Source organism: Charadrius vociferus, unplaced genomic scaffold (assembly GCF_000708025.1).
Source record: "Charadrius vociferus isolate BGI_N301 unplaced genomic scaffold, ASM70802v2 scaffold59, whole genome shotgun sequence".
Lineage (NCBI taxonomy): Eukaryota > Metazoa > Chordata > Aves > Charadriiformes > Charadriidae > Charadrius > Charadrius vociferus.
In genome coordinates this window covers 4,648,293-4,672,997 of record NW_009661371.1, presented here as the reverse complement: position 1 = coordinate 4,672,997, position 24,705 = coordinate 4,648,293, and the positions used below count along the sequence as shown (strand labels likewise).

Below are 24,705 nucleotides of genomic sequence, written 5' to 3'. Positions count from 1 at the left end.
CCTAATGCCAAAGTCAATAGATGGAGGTTATTAGATCAGTGTTAACAGCTGACACGAGCTGTGACATCCCAACGTGCCTTCACTGCAATGTTATCCAGTTAATTTTTCTTTTAATATAACTACTATATAGTAAAAAATAAAAATAATATATAACTTAAAGGTGGGGTTGCCGTCTGTCTCATTAGAATGGGACACTTTCTTTTTGAGTATGCCATCCTGTATTCCGCAAGGCACAGGTATGAGACACACAGTGTCCTCTTCCATCACCGGCCAGTTGCAAGCACGTGTTTCTGCATTTACACTAGACCCGGCTGAGGATGCCATTAACGGCTGAGGATGCCATTAAGGCCAACGTTTATAAACTTCTGAAGATTCCAGGGTGGGGCACATTAAGAGTGAAGTAAGAGGTGGTCAAGGAAAGGCTGCATCCCGCACGTAAACCTCTGCCTTCCCTTCTGCCCTGCTCAGCCACGTGGTAGCAATATTCTTTCCAGGAGCTCAGGCTGGCAACCCTACTTACAGGTATGATATAATACTGTAATTACTATGCAGATGCAGTATTTGATCTCCGAAACGCAAACATACAAAATTGTAACAAAGGCATTTGTAAACAAGCAAATAAGCACTGCCTCCTTGAAGGATTTCAATGCGTTTTTCTCTTTGTAGGTTAAAGGCCAAATGTAATTTGACAACTAGCTTGTCTCATTATCCCAATGAGACTAAGTGCTAGGATTGTGATTAAAATCTAAAAGGAAGATCTTAAAAAAAAAAAAAAAAACAAAACAAAACCCTTCCAGGCATTGGGAAGTGCAGCCAGAGTTAATCATCCTGATGTGATGATCTTGGAATTTGGAATGATACTGTGTGATGTGGCAGACAGCGACAGTGGTAGCTTGGAGATTGCTGCACTGTGCATTTCAAGCAACACAGTTTGAAAAGTGCCAGGGCGATTTCTTCACAGTATTTCACATGCAAGGGGAGAGGGGACAGAAGGGGGAGGGGCGGAGGAAGAAGCCCCATGCTGCTTTAAGGCAGGGAAGGAGGCAAATAGGTCCACCATCCTTTAACTATAGTTCCAAGGCTCCTATTCTAGGGACGTCTTCTTGTGCTCTCCTTTAAGGTGGCTCACTCTGGATCCAGAAAAGCCCAAGTCTTAGACAGCAGAGACTTGTTCATCTTCTGCAAACACAACAGGATAGGGGAAAATAGAATTTAGTTCATATAGAACAAGACTGCTACTGAATGATACAACCTGTCCTGTGCTCATGCGTTTTCCATTTTGTTGTATTAGGCATATATTTTAAAAGAATCTAAATATCTGTACATTTAATGTCTTGTGAGAAGTACTCCTTTTCAATTTTGTTGTCGAAGAAATTAAGACAATTGGTAAAAGTGAGCTAGGTGCAGTTCCTCAGCTTGAGGAACACAACAACTACTCCAAGATATCCAATAGCTTCATAGAGCCATCTTACATTTTTCCCTGAATACATCTGTGATTTATTTAAATCAAGATTGCACAAAAATTGAGTGCAGCTTTAGTCATCATTGGTAGAAACAATTAAAATTCTCTAAGCTTGAGGCAATTTGATTAAGGTAGAATTCACTGTTTTCCATCATGTTCAGCTGCAGAGTTCATCCTGCACATAAAACCTTAGTAACTAAGCAGTTAGGGTGGGAACGGCAATGTTAGCCTTTCTATCATTAAGCAAAACAAAGCATTCAAATGTGTGATTTGGGCACTGCCCTGCCTAAATTTTGAGCACCTAGCCCTAGAGATGCAATCCAGCTACGCTTGCACTCCATAGAAAACCAGAATGACTATGTCTACATAGTCTTTCTATCATTATAGTTGAGTTAAAGCATAAAGATGCAGACACACTTGGGCAAGCGAGGTAGCAAAAGAATAGCGGGCTTGTTATGTGAAGCAGTTGGTATGGAAGACCCAGTGTCCACAGTGTAAGAGTTTCAGGTAGAATGTGACTATCCAAATAAATCTGACCTCTCTTGGGTGGATGGGCAGGTATTCTATAGACCAGCATACGTTTTTGACCATTAAATATGTGGTTAGTGCCAAACGTTAGGTACGCTGGAAACTTCCAGGGCAGGCAGGACTACACCTGGTGAACATAGGCACCTCCAGAGAAGTTGCCTAAGCCAACTGCTTGGTTGTCCAAGATTCAGGTGGACCTAGATTCCAAATGTTAAATTATATTTAGGATGAACTGAACTCCTCCCCTTCCAAAAAGTTAACAAAGAGCAAGTTTTGAAAGATGGAAGAGAGCTCAAATTACGGCAAGAATTTCTATGGCAGAACACATTTGCGTAGTTTGCTTTGTGTCTGTGAAAGCATTGACCATTTTTGCATGCAGCACACTCAAAATCTAACAATTAGAAATTTACCATCTTCCTCTGTGGAAAACCCTTGAGACGGATAGTGAGCAAGACGTGGATCTGACTCATTTGGTTTATGCCACTGAGGTTTGTTCACAGGCCTGCTAGTTGAATGGCCATGCGACTGCTGCTGCGGAGTTGATGTCCCATGAGTCTCGCATGTCCGTGCCACCATCCTAGACCTCTGAAGTGCTATGTTGTAATCTGGAGGCTTTCTGGTTGGATGGGAGCCACCTTCTGCAAACTCAGCAATAGGTATTCCTACATAACCAGGGGGAGTTGGAGGTGGTTCCCGGTATCGACCCTCTTTTCGTGCTGCAGGAAAAACAACAGATTATTATAAAAGTTAGTAAGAGGAAAACTGCTCAAAGAAAAACAAACAGTGAAAGTTAGATAAACACTGAAAAATAAACCACGCAAGAAAGTGCACAATATACAACATACACAGGATATAACTATTTTTCCAGTAGTGAAGCATTAGTCTAATAAAATTCACCAAATTACATGGGGAATTTGTTCGAACTTAGCCACTGAAGCTGTTCCACCAATTACATAGAATAAAAAGTACACTGATCAAAGTAATGTGGAAGACTCAAGAGTCCACAGAAGTGGCAAATGCATGACTATCTTGATCCTGAAGATGGACTTTGTACTTCGGAGCTCATCTCTTCTTTTTAACATCTTGTGGGAGGGAGGAGCACCTGGTAAATTATTTCTTCCTACAAACCTTACTACTTAATGAGACATAAGCTACAATTCCAAAAGGTAAGGAAGAGAAGTGGGCTTCATCTTCATAATTTCTGTATGCACTACTGCCCGCTGCTCTTACGGTTGTATTCTCTGCAAAATTAAAACTTGAAAATACACCCATAAGAACAATGACAGAATATGATTTTATATAGGAGATGGATCTCATCAAGGCATAACTCTTTACCTGAACAAGGCTTAACTCTGGGCATACTTAGAAGTTCTGTCTTGCAGAGGACTTCAAGGGAGGAAACAGCAATTAAGAATTTTAAGGGTCTGCAGGGACACACAGCAGATAGGCATGACTATTTTGGAGTTATGTATTCAAAGAAGTCAGCTGGGGCTTTGATATTGAACAATTGTGGATCTAGCCCTTTAACACATGACCACTTAACTTACAGTACAAAGGCAAACAGCAGGATAAATCACTGACACAGACAATTTACCCTCCACAGCTTGTCATACACTGTATATTCTTGCACAAGTGGCGATGACAACATCACCCTGCATTATGCAGCATGAAATTGAATGAAAGGGCAGTACAAGCTTAAAACAGAATGGTGCTACTTGGATGTGAGCTTTTATAGACTAAAAATAAAGTCTTGGTATTGTAACAAAACCAAATAGTTTCCAATGGAATCTAAGTATTTTTCTTAGACAAATTGCTTTAATGTAGCATGAAAAAAGCTTCTGAGAAATTTTATTCAAAGATTTCTGAAAAGTAACTCTGATGCAGCAGAAATTCTCTAGAAAAATTCTATTGAAACACTGCAAGAGATCAATGTCTATTTAGTCACAAAGAACCATGTAAAAATAGCGGCTTCTGTTAGAGTGATATGCAGCGTTACATTTGCAGGATAATTAGTTAATAGTACTGAAGCGCATGGAAGTGTGTGGCTTGAATTTTCTGATCTCTCACATTCTCTCAAATCTCTAAAAACATAGTGGAACGTCACTTCCTTGAGAGGCAAGTTTGGACATGCTTGTTGCGCATTTTGGTGGAAACCAAGGGCTTCAAAGTGTAAAATTAGACAGCGGCACGAATCAGAACCTGGAGTCCTGAACCGAACAGTTTCCTCCTCTTCATAGTTCAGGGATTCAGATCTGCACCCAAGCTTTGAGGCAATGGGCCACTGCTAAGCAATATACTTGGGCAGAAAAGGGAAAAGCAGTTTATCACAGTGGTCTCAGCATGACCTCAATCTGGCAGACTTTTTCAGCCGTATCAGTACAAAACGGCTGTTAGATAGTTCTTCATATTAACCTGAAGAAAGGCAAAGTGAAGGGAAATGAAAGGAAAGAAATAGGCAGAAATGCAGAGGTCTTGGATGCCGCAAGGACTGGGATTCATAGAAGGAACAGTATGAGAAAAATGTTACGCACTGCCAAAGACACCTTCACATCAATTTACATATTATCTGATCTTTCTTTTATTGAATGACTAGAAATTATTTCAGCTCTAATTTCTTACGAACCTCTTCAGTTTCAGCAGTCCAAAGAAACACCTCGGTATTTAAGCACGAAGTGACCCCATTTTCAGAAGTAAGGAATATTCACAATCATCAGACTAGTCATACAGACTAAAGTGAAAGGCTTCTAAAAAAATCAGGCCACTTATTAAGATATCTAAATATAGAATGTGGAGCCTTACTGTGAAGAGAAATTCACATTTCAGAACAGACACCTAAATACATCAGCCTCTCAAAACACTGTCCACCAGTTGAGCTAGTTTTTTTGATGTATGGCAGGTTCACTTGAAACACAAAGGAGCTGGCAGAACTAAGAATCAACAATAAGTGATATTTTCCCTAGCAATAAATGCACAGTTAAAGGGGAAAATTTGAGAGAGACTACAAATGTTTGGTTTTGCTTTAAAAAAAAATAAAAAATAAAAATCAAACCAGACAGAAGAAATGCAGTTTTAGAATAATACAAAGAACTATAGACAAATTAATTAAAATACTTCATGGTAAACAAAACTTAACTTACCAACAAGCCCCTTTGTACTACTTGGTGATACTGCTATATGAGTGGGCATGGGAGCTGGCTTTGACTCCTCTGCTGGTACGGATGTTATGCTACTGGTTTCAGCTTCAATCGAAACATCCTTCCCACCCCTCCGCTTTATGGTACCTGTATCACCTTCCGAGTCCTCTCCCCAGTATCCTGTTGAGGATGCCCAGCTTGCTCTGGACTGTGCTTGATCAAGGCCCTCCCTACCTTGACTTTGCCTGCCATACTTTGCGCCATGATCGGGGAACATCAGCTGGTCCATGTGGCTGCCCGAGGCCCACAGTCCTGCCCCATCGCCTGAACTATCGAAATGAGCGTGTCCAAAAGGCAGAGTCTCCCAGCTTCTCTGGTGCTGTATTGTTTGTATGTTGTCATGAGAACCACTTGAACAAGAAGTCCAGCTACCACGGCCACTGTCAGCTGCATCGAGCGAAGCTCTGTCCCCCTGATCCTGTGACAGTTCTTCTGTACTAGGAGAAGAAAGCACAGTTGCGCCAGCATACAGGCCTCTGGTCTCTGACAGTGGTGCATACGAGCTAGATGCACGTTGAAGAGGGGAAAAAAAAAAAAATATCCAGTGTTGGAATTGGAAATCATTTACAAGACACATGAAGAACCCAACAGCCAAAAGAAAAGCACACATATTGAGGGGTTGAGCTAGATGACCTTTAAAAGGTCCCTCCCAACCCAAACCATTCTATGATTCTACAATTGAGGGTTTTGATGAGAGTTATATTAAGCATTATTTGCGTTAATGACTAATTCAATTTTCAGAATAGAACACTTTCATTTCAAGTTTATCCTCAATAAAACAAACAAAAACCCTACTGGATAGATATCCTGATGAAACTTAACACTTCAGTGGAGTAATTTCAAAGGTAAAATGTTAACTTTGTAGCAGACTTTTAAAACTGGCAAATCACGTTGAAATATATAAAGGGGAACAGACTGAGAGACGGGGTTTCTTTTCCAGCCACATGAAGCAAAGGATCAGAAGTTAGACACAGATTTTTAGTGAGAAGTGCCCAAAATTCAGGTTTAGGTTTCAGCTTTTCAGACTATTTTTCTGCTTAGGAAATTCTGAAAGCAATTTTTTCAATATTTCTTGCAAATGGAAATGCATTTAAACCTTAACTTTGGAAACACAAGCTACTTGAGTATGTCCTCCGTAGCCTTTCAGCGATTAAGTGAGCCTGACACTATCACTTACACAGCAGCAGTGAAAACCGACAAAGTGTCACTTTTGTTTAGCAGCTATCTGGGCTCCTGGGATTTGTCCTTCCAGGGCAGCTTGCTATGCAGACTGGAACCCTGCTCTTCCAAATATTTAAGACATCTGTTTAAAGAGTTTGCATAGCCTGGGATTCCCAAAGCTGAAGAACACCAGTTTTGGAACAGGCCTGCCATCCACAGACCCCGCAGGATTAAAAGCCCTGAAACCATTCAGAGGACTGAAGCATCCAAATAACAGCTCAGAGAAGTAAGTCGAGACTAAATAGGAGCCAGAGCTCCAATTATTTTCAGACCAAGGCTCGCTGCTAGAGATTCAGAGAACTCCTCACAGCACTAGCTTCCCCACCATTACAGAAGTTAATTACCTAGAAAATTACCTAGAAAACCAGCAGCCTAATGTGAATTTTAGCTTCCAATTATTGTTGACTAGGAGAGATGTTTGGGGTAAAATATTTTTGGGTTAGATAAATACATACTTTTCTATGAAACAGACTGGAAAATTACTAGCTATTTCTGCTCTCAGCTTGATCACTGAATAATTGTATGAATAACTTCTCATCTAATTCAGTTAATTCCCCATCTAGAAAACTAGTCTGCCACAGAGAGGATAATCTACAGCACTATTAAATACTCAGATGATAAAGTCTAGTGAGGTAGAGTCTTACTGCTGTACACCTCATCACACACTCAGGAGCACAAAACCTTTTCTTGTCAGGAAATGGAGCATTATCAGCATTGAAACAGTGGGCTTTAAGAGCAGGGGAGAAAAAATATTTGAGAGAGATACAGGGAAAGTTACACGAACAAATATACATATACATGCCACATACACACTATATGAAACTATAATGTAAGTAAGTACAAATAAAATACTTACCCTAAGCTGTATTGATCTGGTTCAATCATGATTCTTCTATCAATCCTTCCCACACCAAGATTTGTCTCCACGATGCTGACAGAATGCCTCTGTCTCCTCTCATCGTGCAGGGAGACTGGCATAGAGTCAAAAGAGGAATTGCTGACAATACTAGATCTGGAAGAAATTTCGCTGTGACCAGAATCTGAAAAGTTATCCACCGTGCCGCTAGGAGCCAAAGTATAGCCTGCAAAGGGAATGGCACGTTAATCAGACTCCGAGAAGCCCGCTCAGTTACTGCCAGGCAGCCGGCAATAGTTACTACTGCTACCATAGTAAATCAAAACTACGGTTACATTTTATTCACAGAAGCAGCACTGCAAAAGACAGAAAGATATGTAGCAGAACTGTATAACACTGGGTATTGTCTCTTAATAAGAGGTGTAAGACTGTGGGAACATGCACTTCTCATTTAGAAACCAACTGAGCAGTTGGTTCCTTCCTTCTTCTCTGCCCTCCTCTCCCAAATTATTTTCAAATGCATCATCATACTTGTATCCCAAAAACTGCCTGTACATAAACACTGCCTCCAAGACTGGAATGAAAGAGATGCCCCGGATAAGATTACTGCTTAAAGTAATCCAAGAGCCCCTCTCACACAGATCTTCTGTTCTGCGAAGCTACACTTCAGAGATACAACACGAAGCACAGATGTTTGGGCTGACTGCTTATTACGTATCTTGGCTGAGAGAGGGCCAGATTTTCAAGCCTTCTTTGTGGCACTTGGCTAACTAATTACATGCCAAATAGCATTTATTAGTAGAATTATACCATCATTTGGAGGTAGCACTGACACTGCCAGCCTGAGATAAAATCTGCAAACTGTGTCACAGAGGTAAATTCAGCTTGTGCTTTAGTATTAAACAAAATTGTGCTGAATGCTTTTGCCAGGTAAGTTAAAGATCATTAAACAACACGCATCCACAATTAACTGCAGTTTTCATTTTTGCTTTCAGTCTACACATAAGTGTCAAGATGACTTCAACTGATCTACTCCAATTCACTTGCTGCCATTTTTGTCTAAAGAACATACCATTGGCTTCACATCACCATCAAAACAAGGATTTTTTTTAAAAAAAAATTATAGTCATGTTTATGATTTGCTTTTTGCAAAAATAAAGTTCTTTTCCCACTATGAGCCAAGTGCAGAATACCAATTCCTTTTTCAAGAAATGCATGGGCCTGACCACATTTATATAAATTCACTCTTTGCTAATGCAGTATTTGGGAGAAATCATGTTGATCCCTTACAAGGACTCGACACGTCTTCTCTACATAGCCTCTTCCTCCACCAGACCTTAGTAAATATCACAGATTTTGGATAGGCATTTGCACTTCCTTGCCATATTAATCTCTCCCCTTTTCAGATCTCTGCTTATCCAGTTGGATTTATTTTTTCCCCTTTTGTTTCCAAAAGCCCCACCTATCCCAGTGGTCCTTGCTGAACTGTTATTCTTGTTACTGTTCTCACTTCCAAGAGGAGAGGTGGAACTGGTTAGGTCCATTAGCCTGGAGCCATAAAGCCTCAAGTGATCGGCAGAAAAGGGCTTAGCTGTCCATTTGATAAGAAAATAGAAAAAGTGGTACATAAGTTTCAAGTCCTTCTCATCCCTGTGCAGTTTAGGGAAAGTTATTGCTACAGGGAAGTCTCCAACACACTCCTCTCATTCACATTCTGAACTTCTGTTATAGGGACTCAACCCTATATATATATATTTTACAATAATGTTATACTATGTAACTGTTTAACTGAACTTTTGTGATATTCTGAAGAGAGAATAATTTAGAAGCTATCTGCAGTACAACTAGGCTATCATACTTCCAAAGGGACTTTTTTGTTTGTCTGAACTGCAGCAAAATGCCTCCATTCTCCATTTTGTCAATTCACAACTAGAACAAGTACAATGAAAAAACTTTTTTTTTAAAAAAAAAAATCCCTTTAAAGTCCTAAATTCACTCTAAAAAAAAAATCCCAAACTCTATGAAGTAACTTAAAAAGAACTCAGTCAAGAAAGCTCTTATGTGTAATACCATTCTTCAAATTTCCATATACATTGTTTGAATCATTAATCAGGCTGCCAGTAAAATGTTGTGTATTAGTGATTTGAATCCCAAATACCTTAAGCCTGGCTGTTATACATAGGTCACACCCCATCCAGATGCATGACACAGCAAATAATTCCTCTAACAGGCTAGTGTGCTCAATGCTGCACAAAGATTTTACGTGCCAATCTGCACATCCTTCCACTGGCAGGAAACACTGATGAATGGGAGTATTTTTGCAGAAGCAGCTGCAGTGGGACTGACCTACTGCATCCAATCCTGCATCAGATCAGGCTATCCTTCCTGGCTTTTGCTAACCAGAGGGCTTTCAGGTATCCCCGAAATCAGGTTCCTAAGTACACTTTCCTGTACCCCACTCTGCACTATACTTCCTACCCTCTTGCTGACCATATGTGACAAAAATAGGAGCAGCAGGAGTTTATCCTTAGTATCCAAATTCTCTCTTAGAATTTCCAAAGTCTATGAGCTTCAGGAAACGGGATGAGAAATATTGCACATCTAATACCTTTCCTCGGAGAGCTCTGTGGTGAAGTGGGAGGAGAAGATAGCTGTGAAGATGCACTTGAGACTGTATCTTCAGATTGTTTCTTGTGACGATCCAAACTTCCTTCTTCAGATAATGAAAGAATTTTCTTTAAAGCTTGCGGGGAGTTAATGCCTTTAAATAAGAATTAATATAGGCAGATGTAAAGTCCAGTATAAATACACCTTTCTGTTTCACAATACGTTTATAGAGCAGACACCACACAGGAAAAAAACACTGAATTTTGTTCCGGTATATTAGTGAGTTTCTGACACCATCTTAAATGAAGCAAAACATTTAAACCTATTCCCATTTAAAATGCAGCGCTTTATTTCTGCATATTAGTGAAGCCAGTCTTTCATTCTGGCCACTGAAAATAAATGCTTTGTCACAGAAAAAAACAATGCAAGATTTAGTGTTGCAGAATACTCCCTATACAATGTATAAATCAACGATATGCATAGTAATGGTTACTGAGAAACTTGAACTAAAATTATGTTGAATACAAACACACACAAATCTCAATGGTTAGTGAAGGTTTATATAGTAAGAATTGAAATTGTTGCCCTGTTTCTTTTCTATTCAGAGTAGCCTAGAAGGTCAAAGAAAGCTGGAAAGAAGGTGAATAAGATTAGGCTTACAAAACAAGGCCATCCTGCAGCTGCTTTTCTCCCTTTCATTTTTGAGAACTAGCTCTGCACCGTCTTATTTTGGGAAACTAAAGAGTAAAAACATCCTGAAGATGATGTAAAGATCTAGGGCACCAAGAATTGCTTTTCTCAGGCAACGTTTATCCATCTTTCTCTTCCTCTCCCCTCAAAAATCCACCCTGGGACAGTCTTAAAAGTGAAGACAGAGCTTCTCTGACAGTTTTGCCAACGTTTGTGGTAGAGGTTATTTTCAAGCATTCTGCAGAACTTATCTTTGATCTGTTGGATCACAATGCTGCTATCAATAATTTACAGCTGCTTCATCAAGATAACTTAGTCAGTTTTCAGAAACTTCCCCACCATGAGCAAAAATGCAGTCTATAGCGCTTCAAAGTCCTTTTAAGATTAAAATTTAATGGTAAAATCAACAAAAACTAGATGAATATTGAATTGTTTCTTGCTCATTTTGCTGCTTCTAATGTTTTGTTAGCAGCCTAAGCAGTACACAAGTAAAAGTAATCAAAAGTGAAATCAGAATTAAGCTCTTGTGAAATTACTATGGTGCAAGAGGAAGGGCCAGTTATGCTACCTATACTTATTAGGAGTGTTACTGTACTTCAAGTGACGTGTAAGAAGTTCTTTAATAATGCATATGTTATGTACCTATGCCGAGACACAGATTTGAAAATCAGATTAGAAGAAATTCCTATAGTCCGATATCTTTCTGAGCGACACGCAGGCAGCAACGACGGAACAACAACAATAAAGCAGCACTGGGGAGCAGAAGCCAAAGGAACAATTCTCAGCATGAAACTTCAGGCCTACACTTCTAACGGGACTACCAGTTTGAATCTGCATCTCACATTAAATGTTCAGCTTTTGAAAAAACACCAAAATTTCTGAGGCATCTCAGATGGGTCACTCAAAAACTCCAAGTCACTAAACCGTTTGAAAAAGTTAAGCCAAAATCCCAGGGCAGATAGTCAGAAACATTCATTCTTTCCAGCTGCTACTAACAGGTAAATACTTATACCCATTAAATTGTCAGGAAGCTTTCCGAGATTTATTTCTTTCCATTTCTAGAGAAGACAATTATGCATACACACTGCATGAACTGGCATAACCAGCTTACAAAACTACCAGAAATAAGTGTCTGATTCTTATTTGATTAAAAATGTCTCCCTGACACAAGCAAACAAACTTGAGAGTATCAAACCGAACACTTCATTGTTCCGCTTACCGAATGGTGGGAGGTCTTTGACTGGCACTTTCTTGCGAGAGGGATAAAGAGATACGGCAGGGACCTGCAGTGCTTGGTTTACTTTATGTTGCTGTTGCTGCTGCGCTTTCTGCTGGATACCTGCCCGGGGAGCCACCGGTGACGTTTCAGATTTTCCAGATCGCTTGTCTCCCGTATTCTTCGGCACTTTGGAAGAAATGGGAGAAAACACAGAATGACTACTAGCTAAAAATATCGTGGGAGTTTTCATCTGAGCGGTGCAAAGCCCTCCAATTAATACTTAAAAGGTGCCCAAATACTTGTATACCTTTAGAGAGAAAAGGTGAAGAGGAAAAGAGGGGAAGATTTAACTCCATTTAAAATATGTACATTATCAGAGAACGTTTACTCTTTTTCTCAAAATAAAAACTCTCATAAATGACTATCATTATAGTTATCAAAAACATGGCCAGAAGTTATACTGGGCTATCATAAGGACTACAACCGGTTTAGAATGGATATATAATTACTGGTTTTTGCTACCCTGAAGGAAGGGAAGGACGTAAGATACAGCATTCCCTCAAATCAAAATGAAACAGATATCCAGCACAAGGTCTCCCTCTGCTGCAGGCAGGTACAGCCCTCCAGGTATCTCTGAAACACCCAGATGTAAGGAAATCATCTTCTCCCTCTCCAAGGCCAAGATATCCAGGATGACCAACCCTATCCACACATCAGCACTGTAGAGAAACTTTTGGTTCCTCCATACCCTTTGTACGGACAAATCTAAAGAACCCTTGTGCACTTCAGCATGACATCATCTGAAAGCCTTATCTCCTATATAGATGCTATGTCTCCCTAGTGTTAATCTGCAAGATGATTTCCTTAAGATTCATAGATGTTCAGTACTTGGAAATGACCGGACACATAATTTTTCACCTAGTTACTTGTCTAGTTACCGTTCCCAATTACTTCCGTGGAGAAGAAACAGAGGTAATATTTAACAGTTTCCCTGAAATGCGTAACAAATGACAACGCTCACATGTGTTGGTGGCTGGCTCACACTGCAGAGACAGCGTCTGGAGGCTCTCTTCGTCCATTTCCAGATCCAAGTTGGAGAGATACTGCTTTACTTTCCGTGCCATCTGAGCATCTTCATACAGTTTTTTAGCATTAAGGAAGGAGCTGCGACGGACCCGCTTTTTATGACCCCCTGTCTGCGCAACATCCAGTACGGCTGCATTCGTACTCCCCTGGCTGAGAGACCTGGAGTGAAGAGGCGGCAGGAGGAGGAGGAAAGAGGGGAAAAGTATGACTTAGTCCAACAGGGTATCACTTGATAAACATGAAATGTGCAAAAGATTGCATGAATGTCAGTCTACGGTCAAAGCTTACATGCCTCATTCCAGTAAGTCAAACAGCTACAACAGATAGAAAGATGAGGGTCAGGAAATCTTTTTACTTGGTTACAGGCACTATTTTAATTACACAAATATTTTAACCTATTCTGCTCCAACTAGGCAATATCACTTCACACATCTAGAAAAGCATTCAAGCTAGCTCTCTCACGTAAGCCAGCTATTGAGAAGATTGGAGCATTAGGAAAAGCTCATGCAGTAAGGCAATGCTGACAGAAGACTATAGTTGAGGTTCAAATTTAAATACATATACAGAAGGTGTTTTGAAAGTTCTCTAAATACTTTTTAAATCGGACCATATACAAAATGCACAGCTCGGTTTTGCAGAATAGAATTTCCCTGTAACTTGCTAGGCTGAAGACAGCTTTTTGTTAAATAAAATGATCAGCTAGTTCATAATGAAGTAAATGTCATGCACATTTCAATGTATGTATGTCTATATGAAAGCTATGCATTGTTCCTGAATTGTTAAGAGTAAAATTGATGGCTGACTTGTAATATGGAAATAAGTTAGTTTAGCAGACTCTAAGTTTTAACTTTTGTATTTGATTGTGAGAATTGCTTATGAGGCATAAGAAAGTTAACAGCAATTTTCAGCTGTTGCAACCTTGCCATTTTATAATTTCTCTTTTATGGAAAGTCACTTCCTTTGGGAATTTGAATTGGAACCACTTACAAATAATTTACAATTTTTGTGTTTTAACCTCAAAAGCTAAAGCACTCCTGGATTGAAATGCATTGTCAGTAAAAAAGGGTTAATAAAAGAAAAAAAAAGTCAAAGCACCAGAAAATTAAAGATAGCAAGTAGGAAACAATGCAAATGATAAGGGAAGAATGAATGTTTGTGTGTGTTGTCTCCAACCACTTACCCCAAACTCCTCCATTTCTTCTTCCTGCAAGTGAGAGCCAGGAAGAGTAAAGCATGGGTTTAAGAAGAGACAGAGAAAGATCACAAGCTCAGAAAGAAAAAGACCAGACCTCAGGACAAGCAGTTCTGGAAGCCCACAAACATTAAAAAGAGCATTAACTCGGGCATACAGTCAGATATTACAAACTCTTCTAGCTCAAATTAAGAAAAAGAGTATGCAATAAGCTGGTCTAACATGAAGCCAAAGAGCATTCACTCCACGTTTTCTAACACCACTAGCTGACACTGTTTCAGATACATTCCCCCTTCCACTAAATCAAAACGATAACGCTGGCACACATCAACGTTCAGACAGACTAATACATGTGTTCGAGGCAGTATCTACCCCTATCTCCCACCAATGGAATCTCATTTTTGAGGTAACTGGCAGCTAAAGAATAATATAAAACATTTTAATATATTTTCATAAGCACAAAATGTGATGATTTCTCCAGTTTTAGACCACCACATAATTTTGGTAAATCGTTAACAAACAGCCAAAAACCTCATACTGCTCCAAATCAACAAGGGGCACTTGAAAAGCACCACTTGCTGACACCTACCCTTCTCTCCGCTGGGAAAAGCTCTGCCTAATACAATACACTTACCTCGTTCTAAACATTAAAGCAGGATCCATGTTCACAGACGCCATGCGACCAACATGGCGTATCTCCTTCGCAATCATTCTCAGCTTCTCAAAATTGACCAAACCCTCCACTTTTGAATCATTTCCTACAACCAACAATTAACAACATCAGTTATTAGGTAGCAAATTTAGTTTTCCTAAGCTGGTAAAAGATGACGTACTTCTGCTTTTACCTTCATGAAGGAACGTAAGGTCTTTTTTGATAACGGGAAACAGGGGGATAATGGGGGGCTGTAGGTTTTGGCTGTTAAGGACATTACGGTATTTTGCCATATTCCTAGATGGATCAAACAAATCCTGTAGATCTTGAAACAGTTTTTCATACTTGCTTGGAAGCTTTTCCCAAGTAGTTCGGAGCCTTGCGACTGGTGCCAAATTCAGGCCACTTGAAACAAACAAACAAAAGGTGCAAAAAAGTTCAAGAAGAATAGAAATAAAACAAAAAAATCCTAGAAAAGACCATGTTAAATTTCATATGGGACAAATACCATATAGCCACAATAGCATAGTACGTCAACAAAGTAACAGTGAAAACTGCCTTTCTCCAGTGTGTATTACAGAACAATTAGGATCGTTTTTATAAAAGCCATAAAAACTGGAGAAATAGGCATGATGTAACTATGAACAGATAAAGGTTACACTTGGATGCGTAATTAAACCTTATAGACTGTATGTACTTACTCTTATCACTTTGGAACAGTGTCTGAATTTGATAACAAATATCACAATCTAGGAGCACCTTAGGATCACCACTTCTTTCCAGATTCCCAGACTGGGGAAAAACAACATCTTCCACCTACATAATGTTTAGGTGGTGACAGCACAGTGACAGCCTTCTTGCTGCAATAATCCACCTGACTTTGCTGTGTCTAGACCAAATTGATATAACAGACCCTATACATTTCAGGTTATTCTGAAGCTGTAGCTGGTACAAAAAACAGTTTTTTTTCCCCCCCTTAATTGCTTGTCTCGCTATTCATTTCTACCTATGTGAAAGTCTGGCATTTAGAATCTTTACTTCATTCAAGTTTTTGCTAGCAGGCAGGCTGCTTTTATTTCTCCTTGAGGTCAGCTGAAATAGCTGAGCTAAATCTCGCTATTTTTATGCCTCACAGGTGCTGACTGATTATCAGCATGGAACCTTGACTTGGGAACTTGCTACGTTTGATTGAATGGCATTCAAAACCAGTGATCTTCAGAAAAAGTGTCACATTCAATCAACAGATTGAATCTGACGAGGACTTTTGCTAGAGACAGTGATAAAATTGTCATTTTAATGCAACTTACTCAAGCTTTTTCATAAGAGACAATATTTAGAGTTGTGTTTTTTTTTTTTTTAGGTTCTTTCTGCCTAACTTGGGAGACTCTAAAGGAAATGTGCATGTTTTAAAAAAAGTGTCTAAACACACACATTAGAGTTTCCTCTCCTCCTTTTCATTCCATAACTAAGAAAGGTTTTCTGTCTGAGATTTTCAGTACTTCTTTTGTTGTAATTAAAAGACCTTTACTTACAGGTTATTATATGGCATCGTAGTCTGCTATTGACTATTATCAGAGTTCCATCGAGGAAACTGCTGATACAGAGAAAACCAAAGGCAACATATCATGGTTCAATGAATTCAAGATACTGGGAACTATGCATAAGACGATGAGCTGCCTTTGGGAAACTAACCCCTTCATTTATGACAATGTTATAACTTTTCTTCATATAACTGCCATTTCTTTTGGTCTTTGTTTTCAAATAAGTGCCATGGTTTCTCTAGTGCCATGCTCACCAACGACCCTTGCCTCACTGTCTTGAGCAATAAGTACATAACAGTGCCATTCCAAATAATATTTCAGCAAATGTTTCAATGTTAAGTTCAGATTACTGGAAAATGCCCTCCTTATTGGACTGCCAAGTGTTGATGTTAACAGTATTAATTACTTAGAAATAATATTATTATGGGGCAATACCTAATGATGGCAAACATCGAGTTGAAGTTCTTGCATTCTCTGCAGTGTAGTGCTATCTTAATGAAATGCTTAATGATCTTCATCCTTTTCAACTGGTTGGTTTCTCTTAGAATCTCAGAAGCCACCCAGAATGTTTCTTGATTTATCACTTCTTCAAACTTTTTTAGATTAGTGCAACCTGTTTTTGATTTGAGTTTAAACAAGTCATCTATGTATTCCGTGGGTTCAATATTACGGAATAGCTCAAAGTTTCTCATGGAGAGTTGGGTAGCCACCTCAACAGTACTGAGCTGTAGGAGGGAAATCTGACTTTCCCTTAGTAACTCTTGAGCATCTTCATCTGAACAAAGAGTTTCTGTTTCCATGTTGTTCTTCAGGTAATACCTGTGAAAACAAAATTCAAAAAGACACTTGATACAATATACTCAAATACTAGTGAAAGTTACAGTAACGATCCAGTTGAATCGTAGAGTAAATTAATATTCACCAGGCTTAGACACCAATTAGAAGTTGCGTAAGGAGTGATTTCTTGTAACAGAACATTAATAATTAACTAATTCTCCTATTAACACGATTTTGACTTAATAACTGGCATTGCCAGCTGTAGCTCACAGTCTCCAATCTCACCTGCCACTCAGCTGTATCCTGTCAGCAAGCTTGGATAACTGATCAGGAAGCCTCCTTTGCTTGATGACACCCTCAGGTGTGACAGAGACTTCACACAGTGAATATGCATCAGGGGTTGCGGTGAGAGCAAACTCCCTGATAGCCTGGATGACCACTTCTTTTGCTGTTGTGTCCTTACTGATCATGATGTAGCGACTTTGCTGATCTGCCTTGAAAACCCTCAGAACTTGATCTGGTAAGTCTGGAAAAAAAACATATGCAAAATATGCAATTTAGTAAAGCAGAAAAAAATTGATGGTATAAAACCAAGCAACAGTATCAGTTGCATTGAGTCTAATTACTAGTGCTATCAGCTTTTACTTTAGTATCATTGCTTCACCTCTCCTTCTTATAAAACAGCTGCCTTTTTAAAATGAAAGGCTAGTTCTATTAACAACCAGGAAAATAAGTTAGTTGGGCTATCAATGGGGCAAGCCACAAAAATACGTTAACACTTCCAAAGTTTGGTCAAACAAACTAATGGGCAGTCTCATTTTCACAGGTGTTAAGTCCTGGTAAATTCCATTTCAGCCTGAGAAAAATCAAGGACACTCAACAACACTACCCTATACACTCACATGTAAGAAGTTTAAGCAAATTAGGTGATGAGAGCATCAATCTTCCTAAGGATGCTTTTAAGAAAATAGACTAATTTACCCAAGTCTGACACTCAACCATAGTGCCACACATAAAGGGAAGACATATACATACAAGTAGCTAGGAAGATGCATGTATAATGGCCAGCATGCATGTATACACAAATAAAGCGCAGTAGTATTAATGCATCCAAGTACTTAACTATCAAAAATACTCTATCCTTGATACACTGAAATAATAATAATAAATGTAAGTAACAAACTGAAAACTTGCTCTTGATTTCTCTGTGCCAATGTTTTAGTAATTAAGAACTAAAGCAGCCAGAGATAAACACTCCACAAGAATTCGAGTTCTAAATATATTATTGTTTCAAGTGACTGATGACAGAAAACTTACAGTGAACACCTACAAGGCTGTTCTTAGGAAGCCTGGAAAATTACCAGCCTAACTCCAAATGTTGGATTTGGTGTTTCCATGATCTTATTAATGGATTGAAATCTAGATCATTAATCAACTAAAGTTTTACTGTTATCATTATTATTACGGGGAAAAAGGAGCTAAAATTGTACAGCTATCCACCACTGGATTTCTTAACATAAGGTATTCTTAAATTACAAGATAAAGTACTTTCAATTTAATTTCTTCCCTCTGTTACAAATAACCTTTTCTAGTTGTGTGTGGCATGACATCTGGTCATTAGTCTTTCTTTAATGAATAACTTTTTAACAATTTCTTTATTTATTTTTTTTTTTTAATCATAAAGGTCATATAAACAAGAAAATAAATAATAATAGAAAGCCTTCGGAATCTACAGCCAAAAAATTATCACTATTTAAAAAAAATACTGAAAAAACAGCTGCCAGATGAAAACATTCACTTTGATACAATCACAATCTTTCTTGACAAGACCTGAACATGCATAATGTGCATTCAAGTTACTACAGAAAGTTCTATTCAGCAACAGAAATCTTGTAATAAAAGACCAAAAATTAATGCCTTCCCACTGCTGCTGCATGTCTCCAAAGTAATCATTTGGAAAGCATTAAGATAAATCTTTCTGCCACAAAGGCTGTTTAGGTTTAAATATATTAGTTTACAAATTTCATGCAACTAAGCCCATAACTTCTAAGCTCGCAGTAGTATTTTTGCAGCTTAAGAAGCACTAATACTGAAACACATTAGAACTGAATGGTTACATCATCGGTTACACATAATGGGCATCGGTACAGGCAGTTTTTAGCCATTTTTAAGTACTTGAGTCAAATGTACAGATACCTTCTAACCAGCAAGGCAATTTTGCCTTGTATCACTAACTCTATATTGACCTGTCTGACTTCAGTAATTAGTTCAAAGAGGGATACAGAACAGCGCCTGAAATAATTTCCACATTTTTTGACATCTTGAGGAAGGCAGATGCCAAAGACACAGCCTTCCAGAGACATTATTGAAAACCAGAACGCCCTCTAGATCTTGTTGCCCTCTTGCCGTTACAAAACTACCTGCCACTCAAACAAATGCTATGAAGACAGGAAACTACTGTGAACAATACCACGGTGAAAACTCACTTAACACTCCCAAGAAGCAAGTGTTTTTTGCAAAGAGAAAATAACCCGCTCTGCTGGATGACTACAGTCAATACGGAGAAATGCAGAGAACAGCAAATAGAGAAGTATCATCTTTGCACCGTATTTTACCATCCAGTTTCTCAGGCTGCACACCTACCGGAGCTGGTAGCAAAAGCACTACACAGAATACAGAGAAGTCTGCCAGCAATTGAAATGATTACAGCTATAGTGATGGCAGCAAGTAATTCAGGACAATCATTTTTAAATAAAACAGCACTTGAAGAGAATTGTAATCACCCCCCTTCACTCCTTTTCAAAAAAAGGAAACTGGAGTGGCAGGCAGAAGAAAGCAATGCTGTATGATAGGAATCTAGTCCCTTAGAAAGCTTGTGTGGGGAAAAAAAAGTACCAGTGACTGGCAGCTCATCATTACTGTATTATTTTGACTTCCAATCGAATAGCAAAGACAGCACAAGAGAAGAGAAATCAAAGTGCTATTGACTATTTGAACATTTAAAAATAAACCTTAACAAGTATATTTGAAAAAGCCTGTGCAAATCAGAAGAGAAACTAAAATGAATCCTTGCAGGCTTCAAGCTTAAAAAAAAAAAAAAAAAAGTATGTTCTCATTTTCTCCTCAAAGACTACGCTTCCAAAACAGCAAGTTGTTTTATTTTCTATCCTGAGGGATATTCCCCAAAGCCTCAAAGGATGGCTGTTCTACCACTTTTCCCCTTTTTTCTTTCTTCTCCAGTGCATCCAATTTCTTGCAAGCTGCCTCCATCTCCATTTTTAATTTAGTCCAAGGTAATAAAAGAAATTAAAACTGCAGGCTTTAATTTTTTTTGAAGTATATAGAGGTATAATTCAACTCTTCTATGTACAATGCAACCATCCCCAAAGCCCTTAAGGTATATGTTTTTTATTTCAGCCCCTCTTTTCCCTCCTTCCCACGCACGGAAAATTACACCTGCAAATTACTTTAAAAATATTCAGTGTGTGGACATTTGGGCAAATTTTAAGCAAAGAAGAAGAAAAAAAAAAGCTGCTTTTTTTTTTTTTAACGAGAAAGCACTAAATACTTAATAAATTTGCTATGAAAATAACAGAAAAGCTGCTATGACACTGAAGCATTGGCATTACAACATTATTTATCTTGTTTCCTCAAAGCAAAAGGCAAACAGTAGAACATTATTCACTTATTAAACTTCTCTGAACTCCATCTGTGACCGAAGGATGTTCAGACCTGTAATGGCTCTCCTTCTCAATTAATGGAGTTTGTTTGAGCTGTGCGAGACAGTGATGCCCGCAGCTCCGGAAGGTAAACGGCCCCTGTGCTCTGCATTAGGGGCACATTAATTACCTACAACTGTCTGGTCTAGGTAAATGGCAAGTTGAAGAATGGAATCTTCACCCATTTATAGATGAAGTGCTGATAATAAGTTAGGCTCTTATTGATAAAGAATATCTTCAAAGTGTTGGACACTTGTCGTTAAATAAAATACAAAAAAATACCAGGCTTCACACTCTCTCAGGAGCAATTTTAGACACTGGGACAAAAATCACAGACCACCTTCTTGTAGTCTTCTTTAGCCCCCAAAAACCTGGATGAAGCAATGTTCAGTATCACAGTTTCAAGTGTGAATATTGCACCAACTCAGAGAGTACGTAGTCTAATGTTTAAGCACTGCCCTTTAGGTAAGGTTTGAAATCCCCCAGGCTTAGGAAGGCACTGCATTTTTGGTTCTACTTTTGAGAAATACTCTAAAAATTAGCCGAAAATAACCAAGTGTCTGCACAGCTACCATCACCATATCTTCCTCCAGCAGCTACGTTTTAACAGCAAAGATGTGGATACTTAACTCAGAGAAGGTTTCCCACTAAGAACCTTCCTGCAGCCAGATAAAAGACCAAATCCCAGCCCCGCCAGGAGCTACGGTTAAACCCTTCTTATAAGATATGGCTCTCAGGTTTCTCATATTCTCCCCCTTTTCCTCCTCACTCACTCCCATGATTTGTTCTCTCTGCTAAATGTGTTTTTTTTTGGTTTTTTTTTTTTTAGGTATTTCAGGATGGGATTTTAAATCACTTTAAATACAAAGAATTCACCTTAAGCTGTAGGGCAGGGTGACTAACAGGGAACTTTGAAACTCTCTCCCTTACAGAAGTAGTACAAGATTACAGAAGTCTGTTCAAAAAAAGACTGAAACGCATGTCCTGTGTCCCAGCCCAATGCCCTTTCGCTTTTCGGTAAGCTAATTATCTACTGTGCTATTTGAAAATACGGCAGGTCTTGTACAGCCTGATCTATCAGGGCCAATTATAAAATACTGAGCAAAATGAGTTCTCACTGGCCAGGAGTATTCAATCAGTAAGAGGCACTCTGTATAAAACATACTTGAAAAATAGACATCTAAGTACATTTGGGTAAAGTATGTTGGAGCAAATGTAATAAATCCTAATGCACTAAGATGTAGCTATCTATGGGTGACAGCATACTCGCATGCATCTTCAGACTCTGGAAGTACAGAGGAAAAAAAGATATAAAAAGATGAAAGAGATCAATAAAAGGAAATTACAAGGTCAAGAACAACAAACAAGGATCTTTACCTGGAGTAGTGTTGAAGTCTAAGATGCGGTGATGAGACTGCAGTAGATCAGGATTACTGGATGACAGGGTTCCACTGACAGGTAAAGCAGGAGGAATGTGCTTCGTTTGCCTCAGCCCCACAATGCTGTCATCCTGAGACTGGCCAATTCCAATGTCACTGCGTCCAGAAAGAAATAAGATCAGGATTTACAAACATTCAGAGCCTGGGCTATACCAGAGGGATGCAGGGATGTCTATATTGCTAAGTTTTCACACTTTCAATTGTTAGTACAGTAATCACTATTTAGAAGTTAAAATTCTCCAGACAACAATACTTGCTGTCTAGCTTTGTCAACAGCACCCAAACCTCCACTCAAAGTAGATCTGCTGCTCACACTGCCAGATGATCCTTGTGTTCACCACTCAGCTCTGAGGAGCTGCCAGGCTCGTTCTTTTTTGATGATTTCTCACAGTGCCCAAGATCTTTATCCAAAAACTGGTACATACCTCATCATTCTTGCATCACCCTGTCACCTGAACTTTGACTAATACTGCCGTTGCCTCGGTGCTATTAAATTCATGTTAATAAAACGTGAATTGCACAGATCTTTCACCCCACCACAGATATGATTTTGCAACTGCACTTTGGGACGCATTGTAGCCACACAGCCCACTAAGATCTTTCAACAGATAGGTAAGACAGGATTGTTGAGATCATCCATTTTCCTACCCTGTATCACCTCCTCTGAGTTTCTCTTCACTGAATGAGACTGAAGGGATGCCAGCTAACTCGGAGGGCCGAGGTAAGCATCGGCAGTTGGGTGCTACCAGTATCCCCTGCAAAGTGCCTCACAGCTGTAAATAAAGTATTCTGTGATAAAGGTGAAGGATTTTGTCTTTTAAATTGTGCAAGGCAGGGTATCTAAAGAGGTCAGTAGCGCTAGATGGATCACAGACAGTGCGATCATCATATTATAGGAGGCACTAATTTACTTATTGCTTTTGAGTTCATAATCAGCAAGTGAAGCAGGACAAAGCTGGAGCTAGCCATTGAACTTTCTATATATAGCTGCAAATCCTTAATAGAATACTCTGAGGGCGTAAAATGTTGAACAGCAGCCGTGATAGAAAATGAAATCAATTAAAAATTTAGCCACTCTAGGCAAAGCCTTTTAAAAAGGTTAACGCGTCTAAATCTGTATCTACACATGTAAATAAAGCATAAACCAGAACTTAGACTTCATTGCAAACTACTGCAACTCTAAAAAGTCAAGCTACTAAATTAAATGATGCAACACAAATGACCATTTGTACCCTAATTTTGGGCACTAAAGCTTTTGTCTAGTGTTCTATCCATCCTCAGAAAACCTAAACAGAAGTAATTAAGGGCCTGATAATTATCCCTGTTGAGCTGTTACAGCACAAGCATCCTTTTGTGCTTACCAATGAATTACTTTACCCAGTACACTCTTGTACCACTTCTTTAAGTGCTATGAATTGAACAGCACTCTGGGAAGCCAGGACAGTCTCTCCGGGCATTGAAGACAATTTTAATGACATGCACACAGCAACTGCTTTTTGGAAGGCAATGAAACTTGAAAAAGGTTGGAAGGGTATCTCTGTATGATGTGTTTGGGTTTTCTCAGCGTTTTGTTTTCAAAATAACAAGAGAACTGGGTATTACCAGAATATTTTATGAAATGTGAACCTCAAGTCACAAGAGTGACAGAAACACTCAAGTCCACTGAAAAAAAAAGTTATTGGATGCTCTCTCAATCAGATATTAAGCTGAATCTGAACATCTGTATTTCTGTACTTGCACATAAAGCACAAAATACTGTTACAAGCAGCAACGATCAACTCAGCACCCAGCACTTTTATGCTAAGCCACGAGGAAGTAAGTCTTTCACTACAACTAGAAGCGTTCCCAGCAATTGATGTCTTGTTTTTCAAGTAGGAACCACTCCCCCCACACACAAAAAAACCCAAGTCAACAAAAAACTCTGAGGTCCCTGAACTTCAAGATGCTTTCTGGTGGTTCCAAATAACTATATAGTATATTTCATAAGTGTACCAACACCAGCCTTTTCTCTAAATTCAAATCAAATGAAGCCAATGTGACCCTCCCCCTTATATTAATAGTTTCACTTGCATTAGGTATTCCTTTTGGGGGTTTGTCAGTGTTATATAATGTTATACCTATCCCGTATGTAATGACCGAAGCAGCTTCAGTAAAGTAGATCAACGGACAAATGTTAGGTTTTAAAAAAAACAAAATGTTTCTAAAATTCTTCTCAATTCTAAGTATTCATACACTGAATTGGAAATATTTACCTTACACTCAGTTTACTCTATTTTTAAAACTTAAATCAGGCTCTGAGTGAGTTCTAACTTATGCAAACAAGAAATGAACCCCAGAAATTTCTGGTGCAGAAAGCAATACCAGAAAACTCCAGGTCCCATGAAGATCAACTGCCCCTGCTGTTAGGTAAAATATTTTATTATGCCGATAAAAGGAGATTGTGGTTTTAAAGTAAAGTCATTTCTATTGCTTTCTGTATGTGTTTGCCATGCAGGAAGATAGCATTAACTAAGAAATAACTT

At 38.8% G+C, this 24,705-nt stretch overlaps 1 protein-coding gene across 1 annotated transcript in view; it reads right to left on the bottom strand.

The window, feature by feature from the left end:
- Positions 1-354: 354 nt before the first annotated feature.
- Positions 355-24,705, bottom strand: part of RAPGEF2 (Rap guanine nucleotide exchange factor (GEF) 2) — a 68,666-nt gene continuing 44,315 nt past the window's right edge. Inside the window, exons 12-24 of the mRNA XM_009893721.1 lie at positions 22,122-22,279; positions 17,311-17,551; positions 16,684-17,067; positions 14,901-15,112; positions 14,690-14,813; positions 14,044-14,067; positions 12,799-13,022; positions 11,778-11,963; positions 9,870-10,022; positions 7,262-7,487; positions 5,128-5,687; positions 2,401-2,706; positions 355-1,179 (exon numbers count right to left, since the gene is read on the bottom strand). Coding sequence (XP_009892023.1) covers positions 1,154-1,179; positions 2,401-2,706; positions 5,128-5,687; positions 7,262-7,487; positions 9,870-10,022; positions 11,778-11,963; positions 12,799-13,022; positions 14,044-14,067; positions 14,690-14,813; positions 14,901-15,112; positions 16,684-17,067; positions 17,311-17,551; positions 22,122-22,279 — 2,824 coding nt within the window. The 3' untranslated portion in view covers positions 355-1,153. The remainder of the gene's footprint in view (positions 1,180-2,400; positions 2,707-5,127; positions 5,688-7,261; positions 7,488-9,869; positions 10,023-11,777; positions 11,964-12,798; positions 13,023-14,043; positions 14,068-14,689; positions 14,814-14,900; positions 15,113-16,683; positions 17,068-17,310; positions 17,552-22,121; positions 22,280-24,705) is intronic.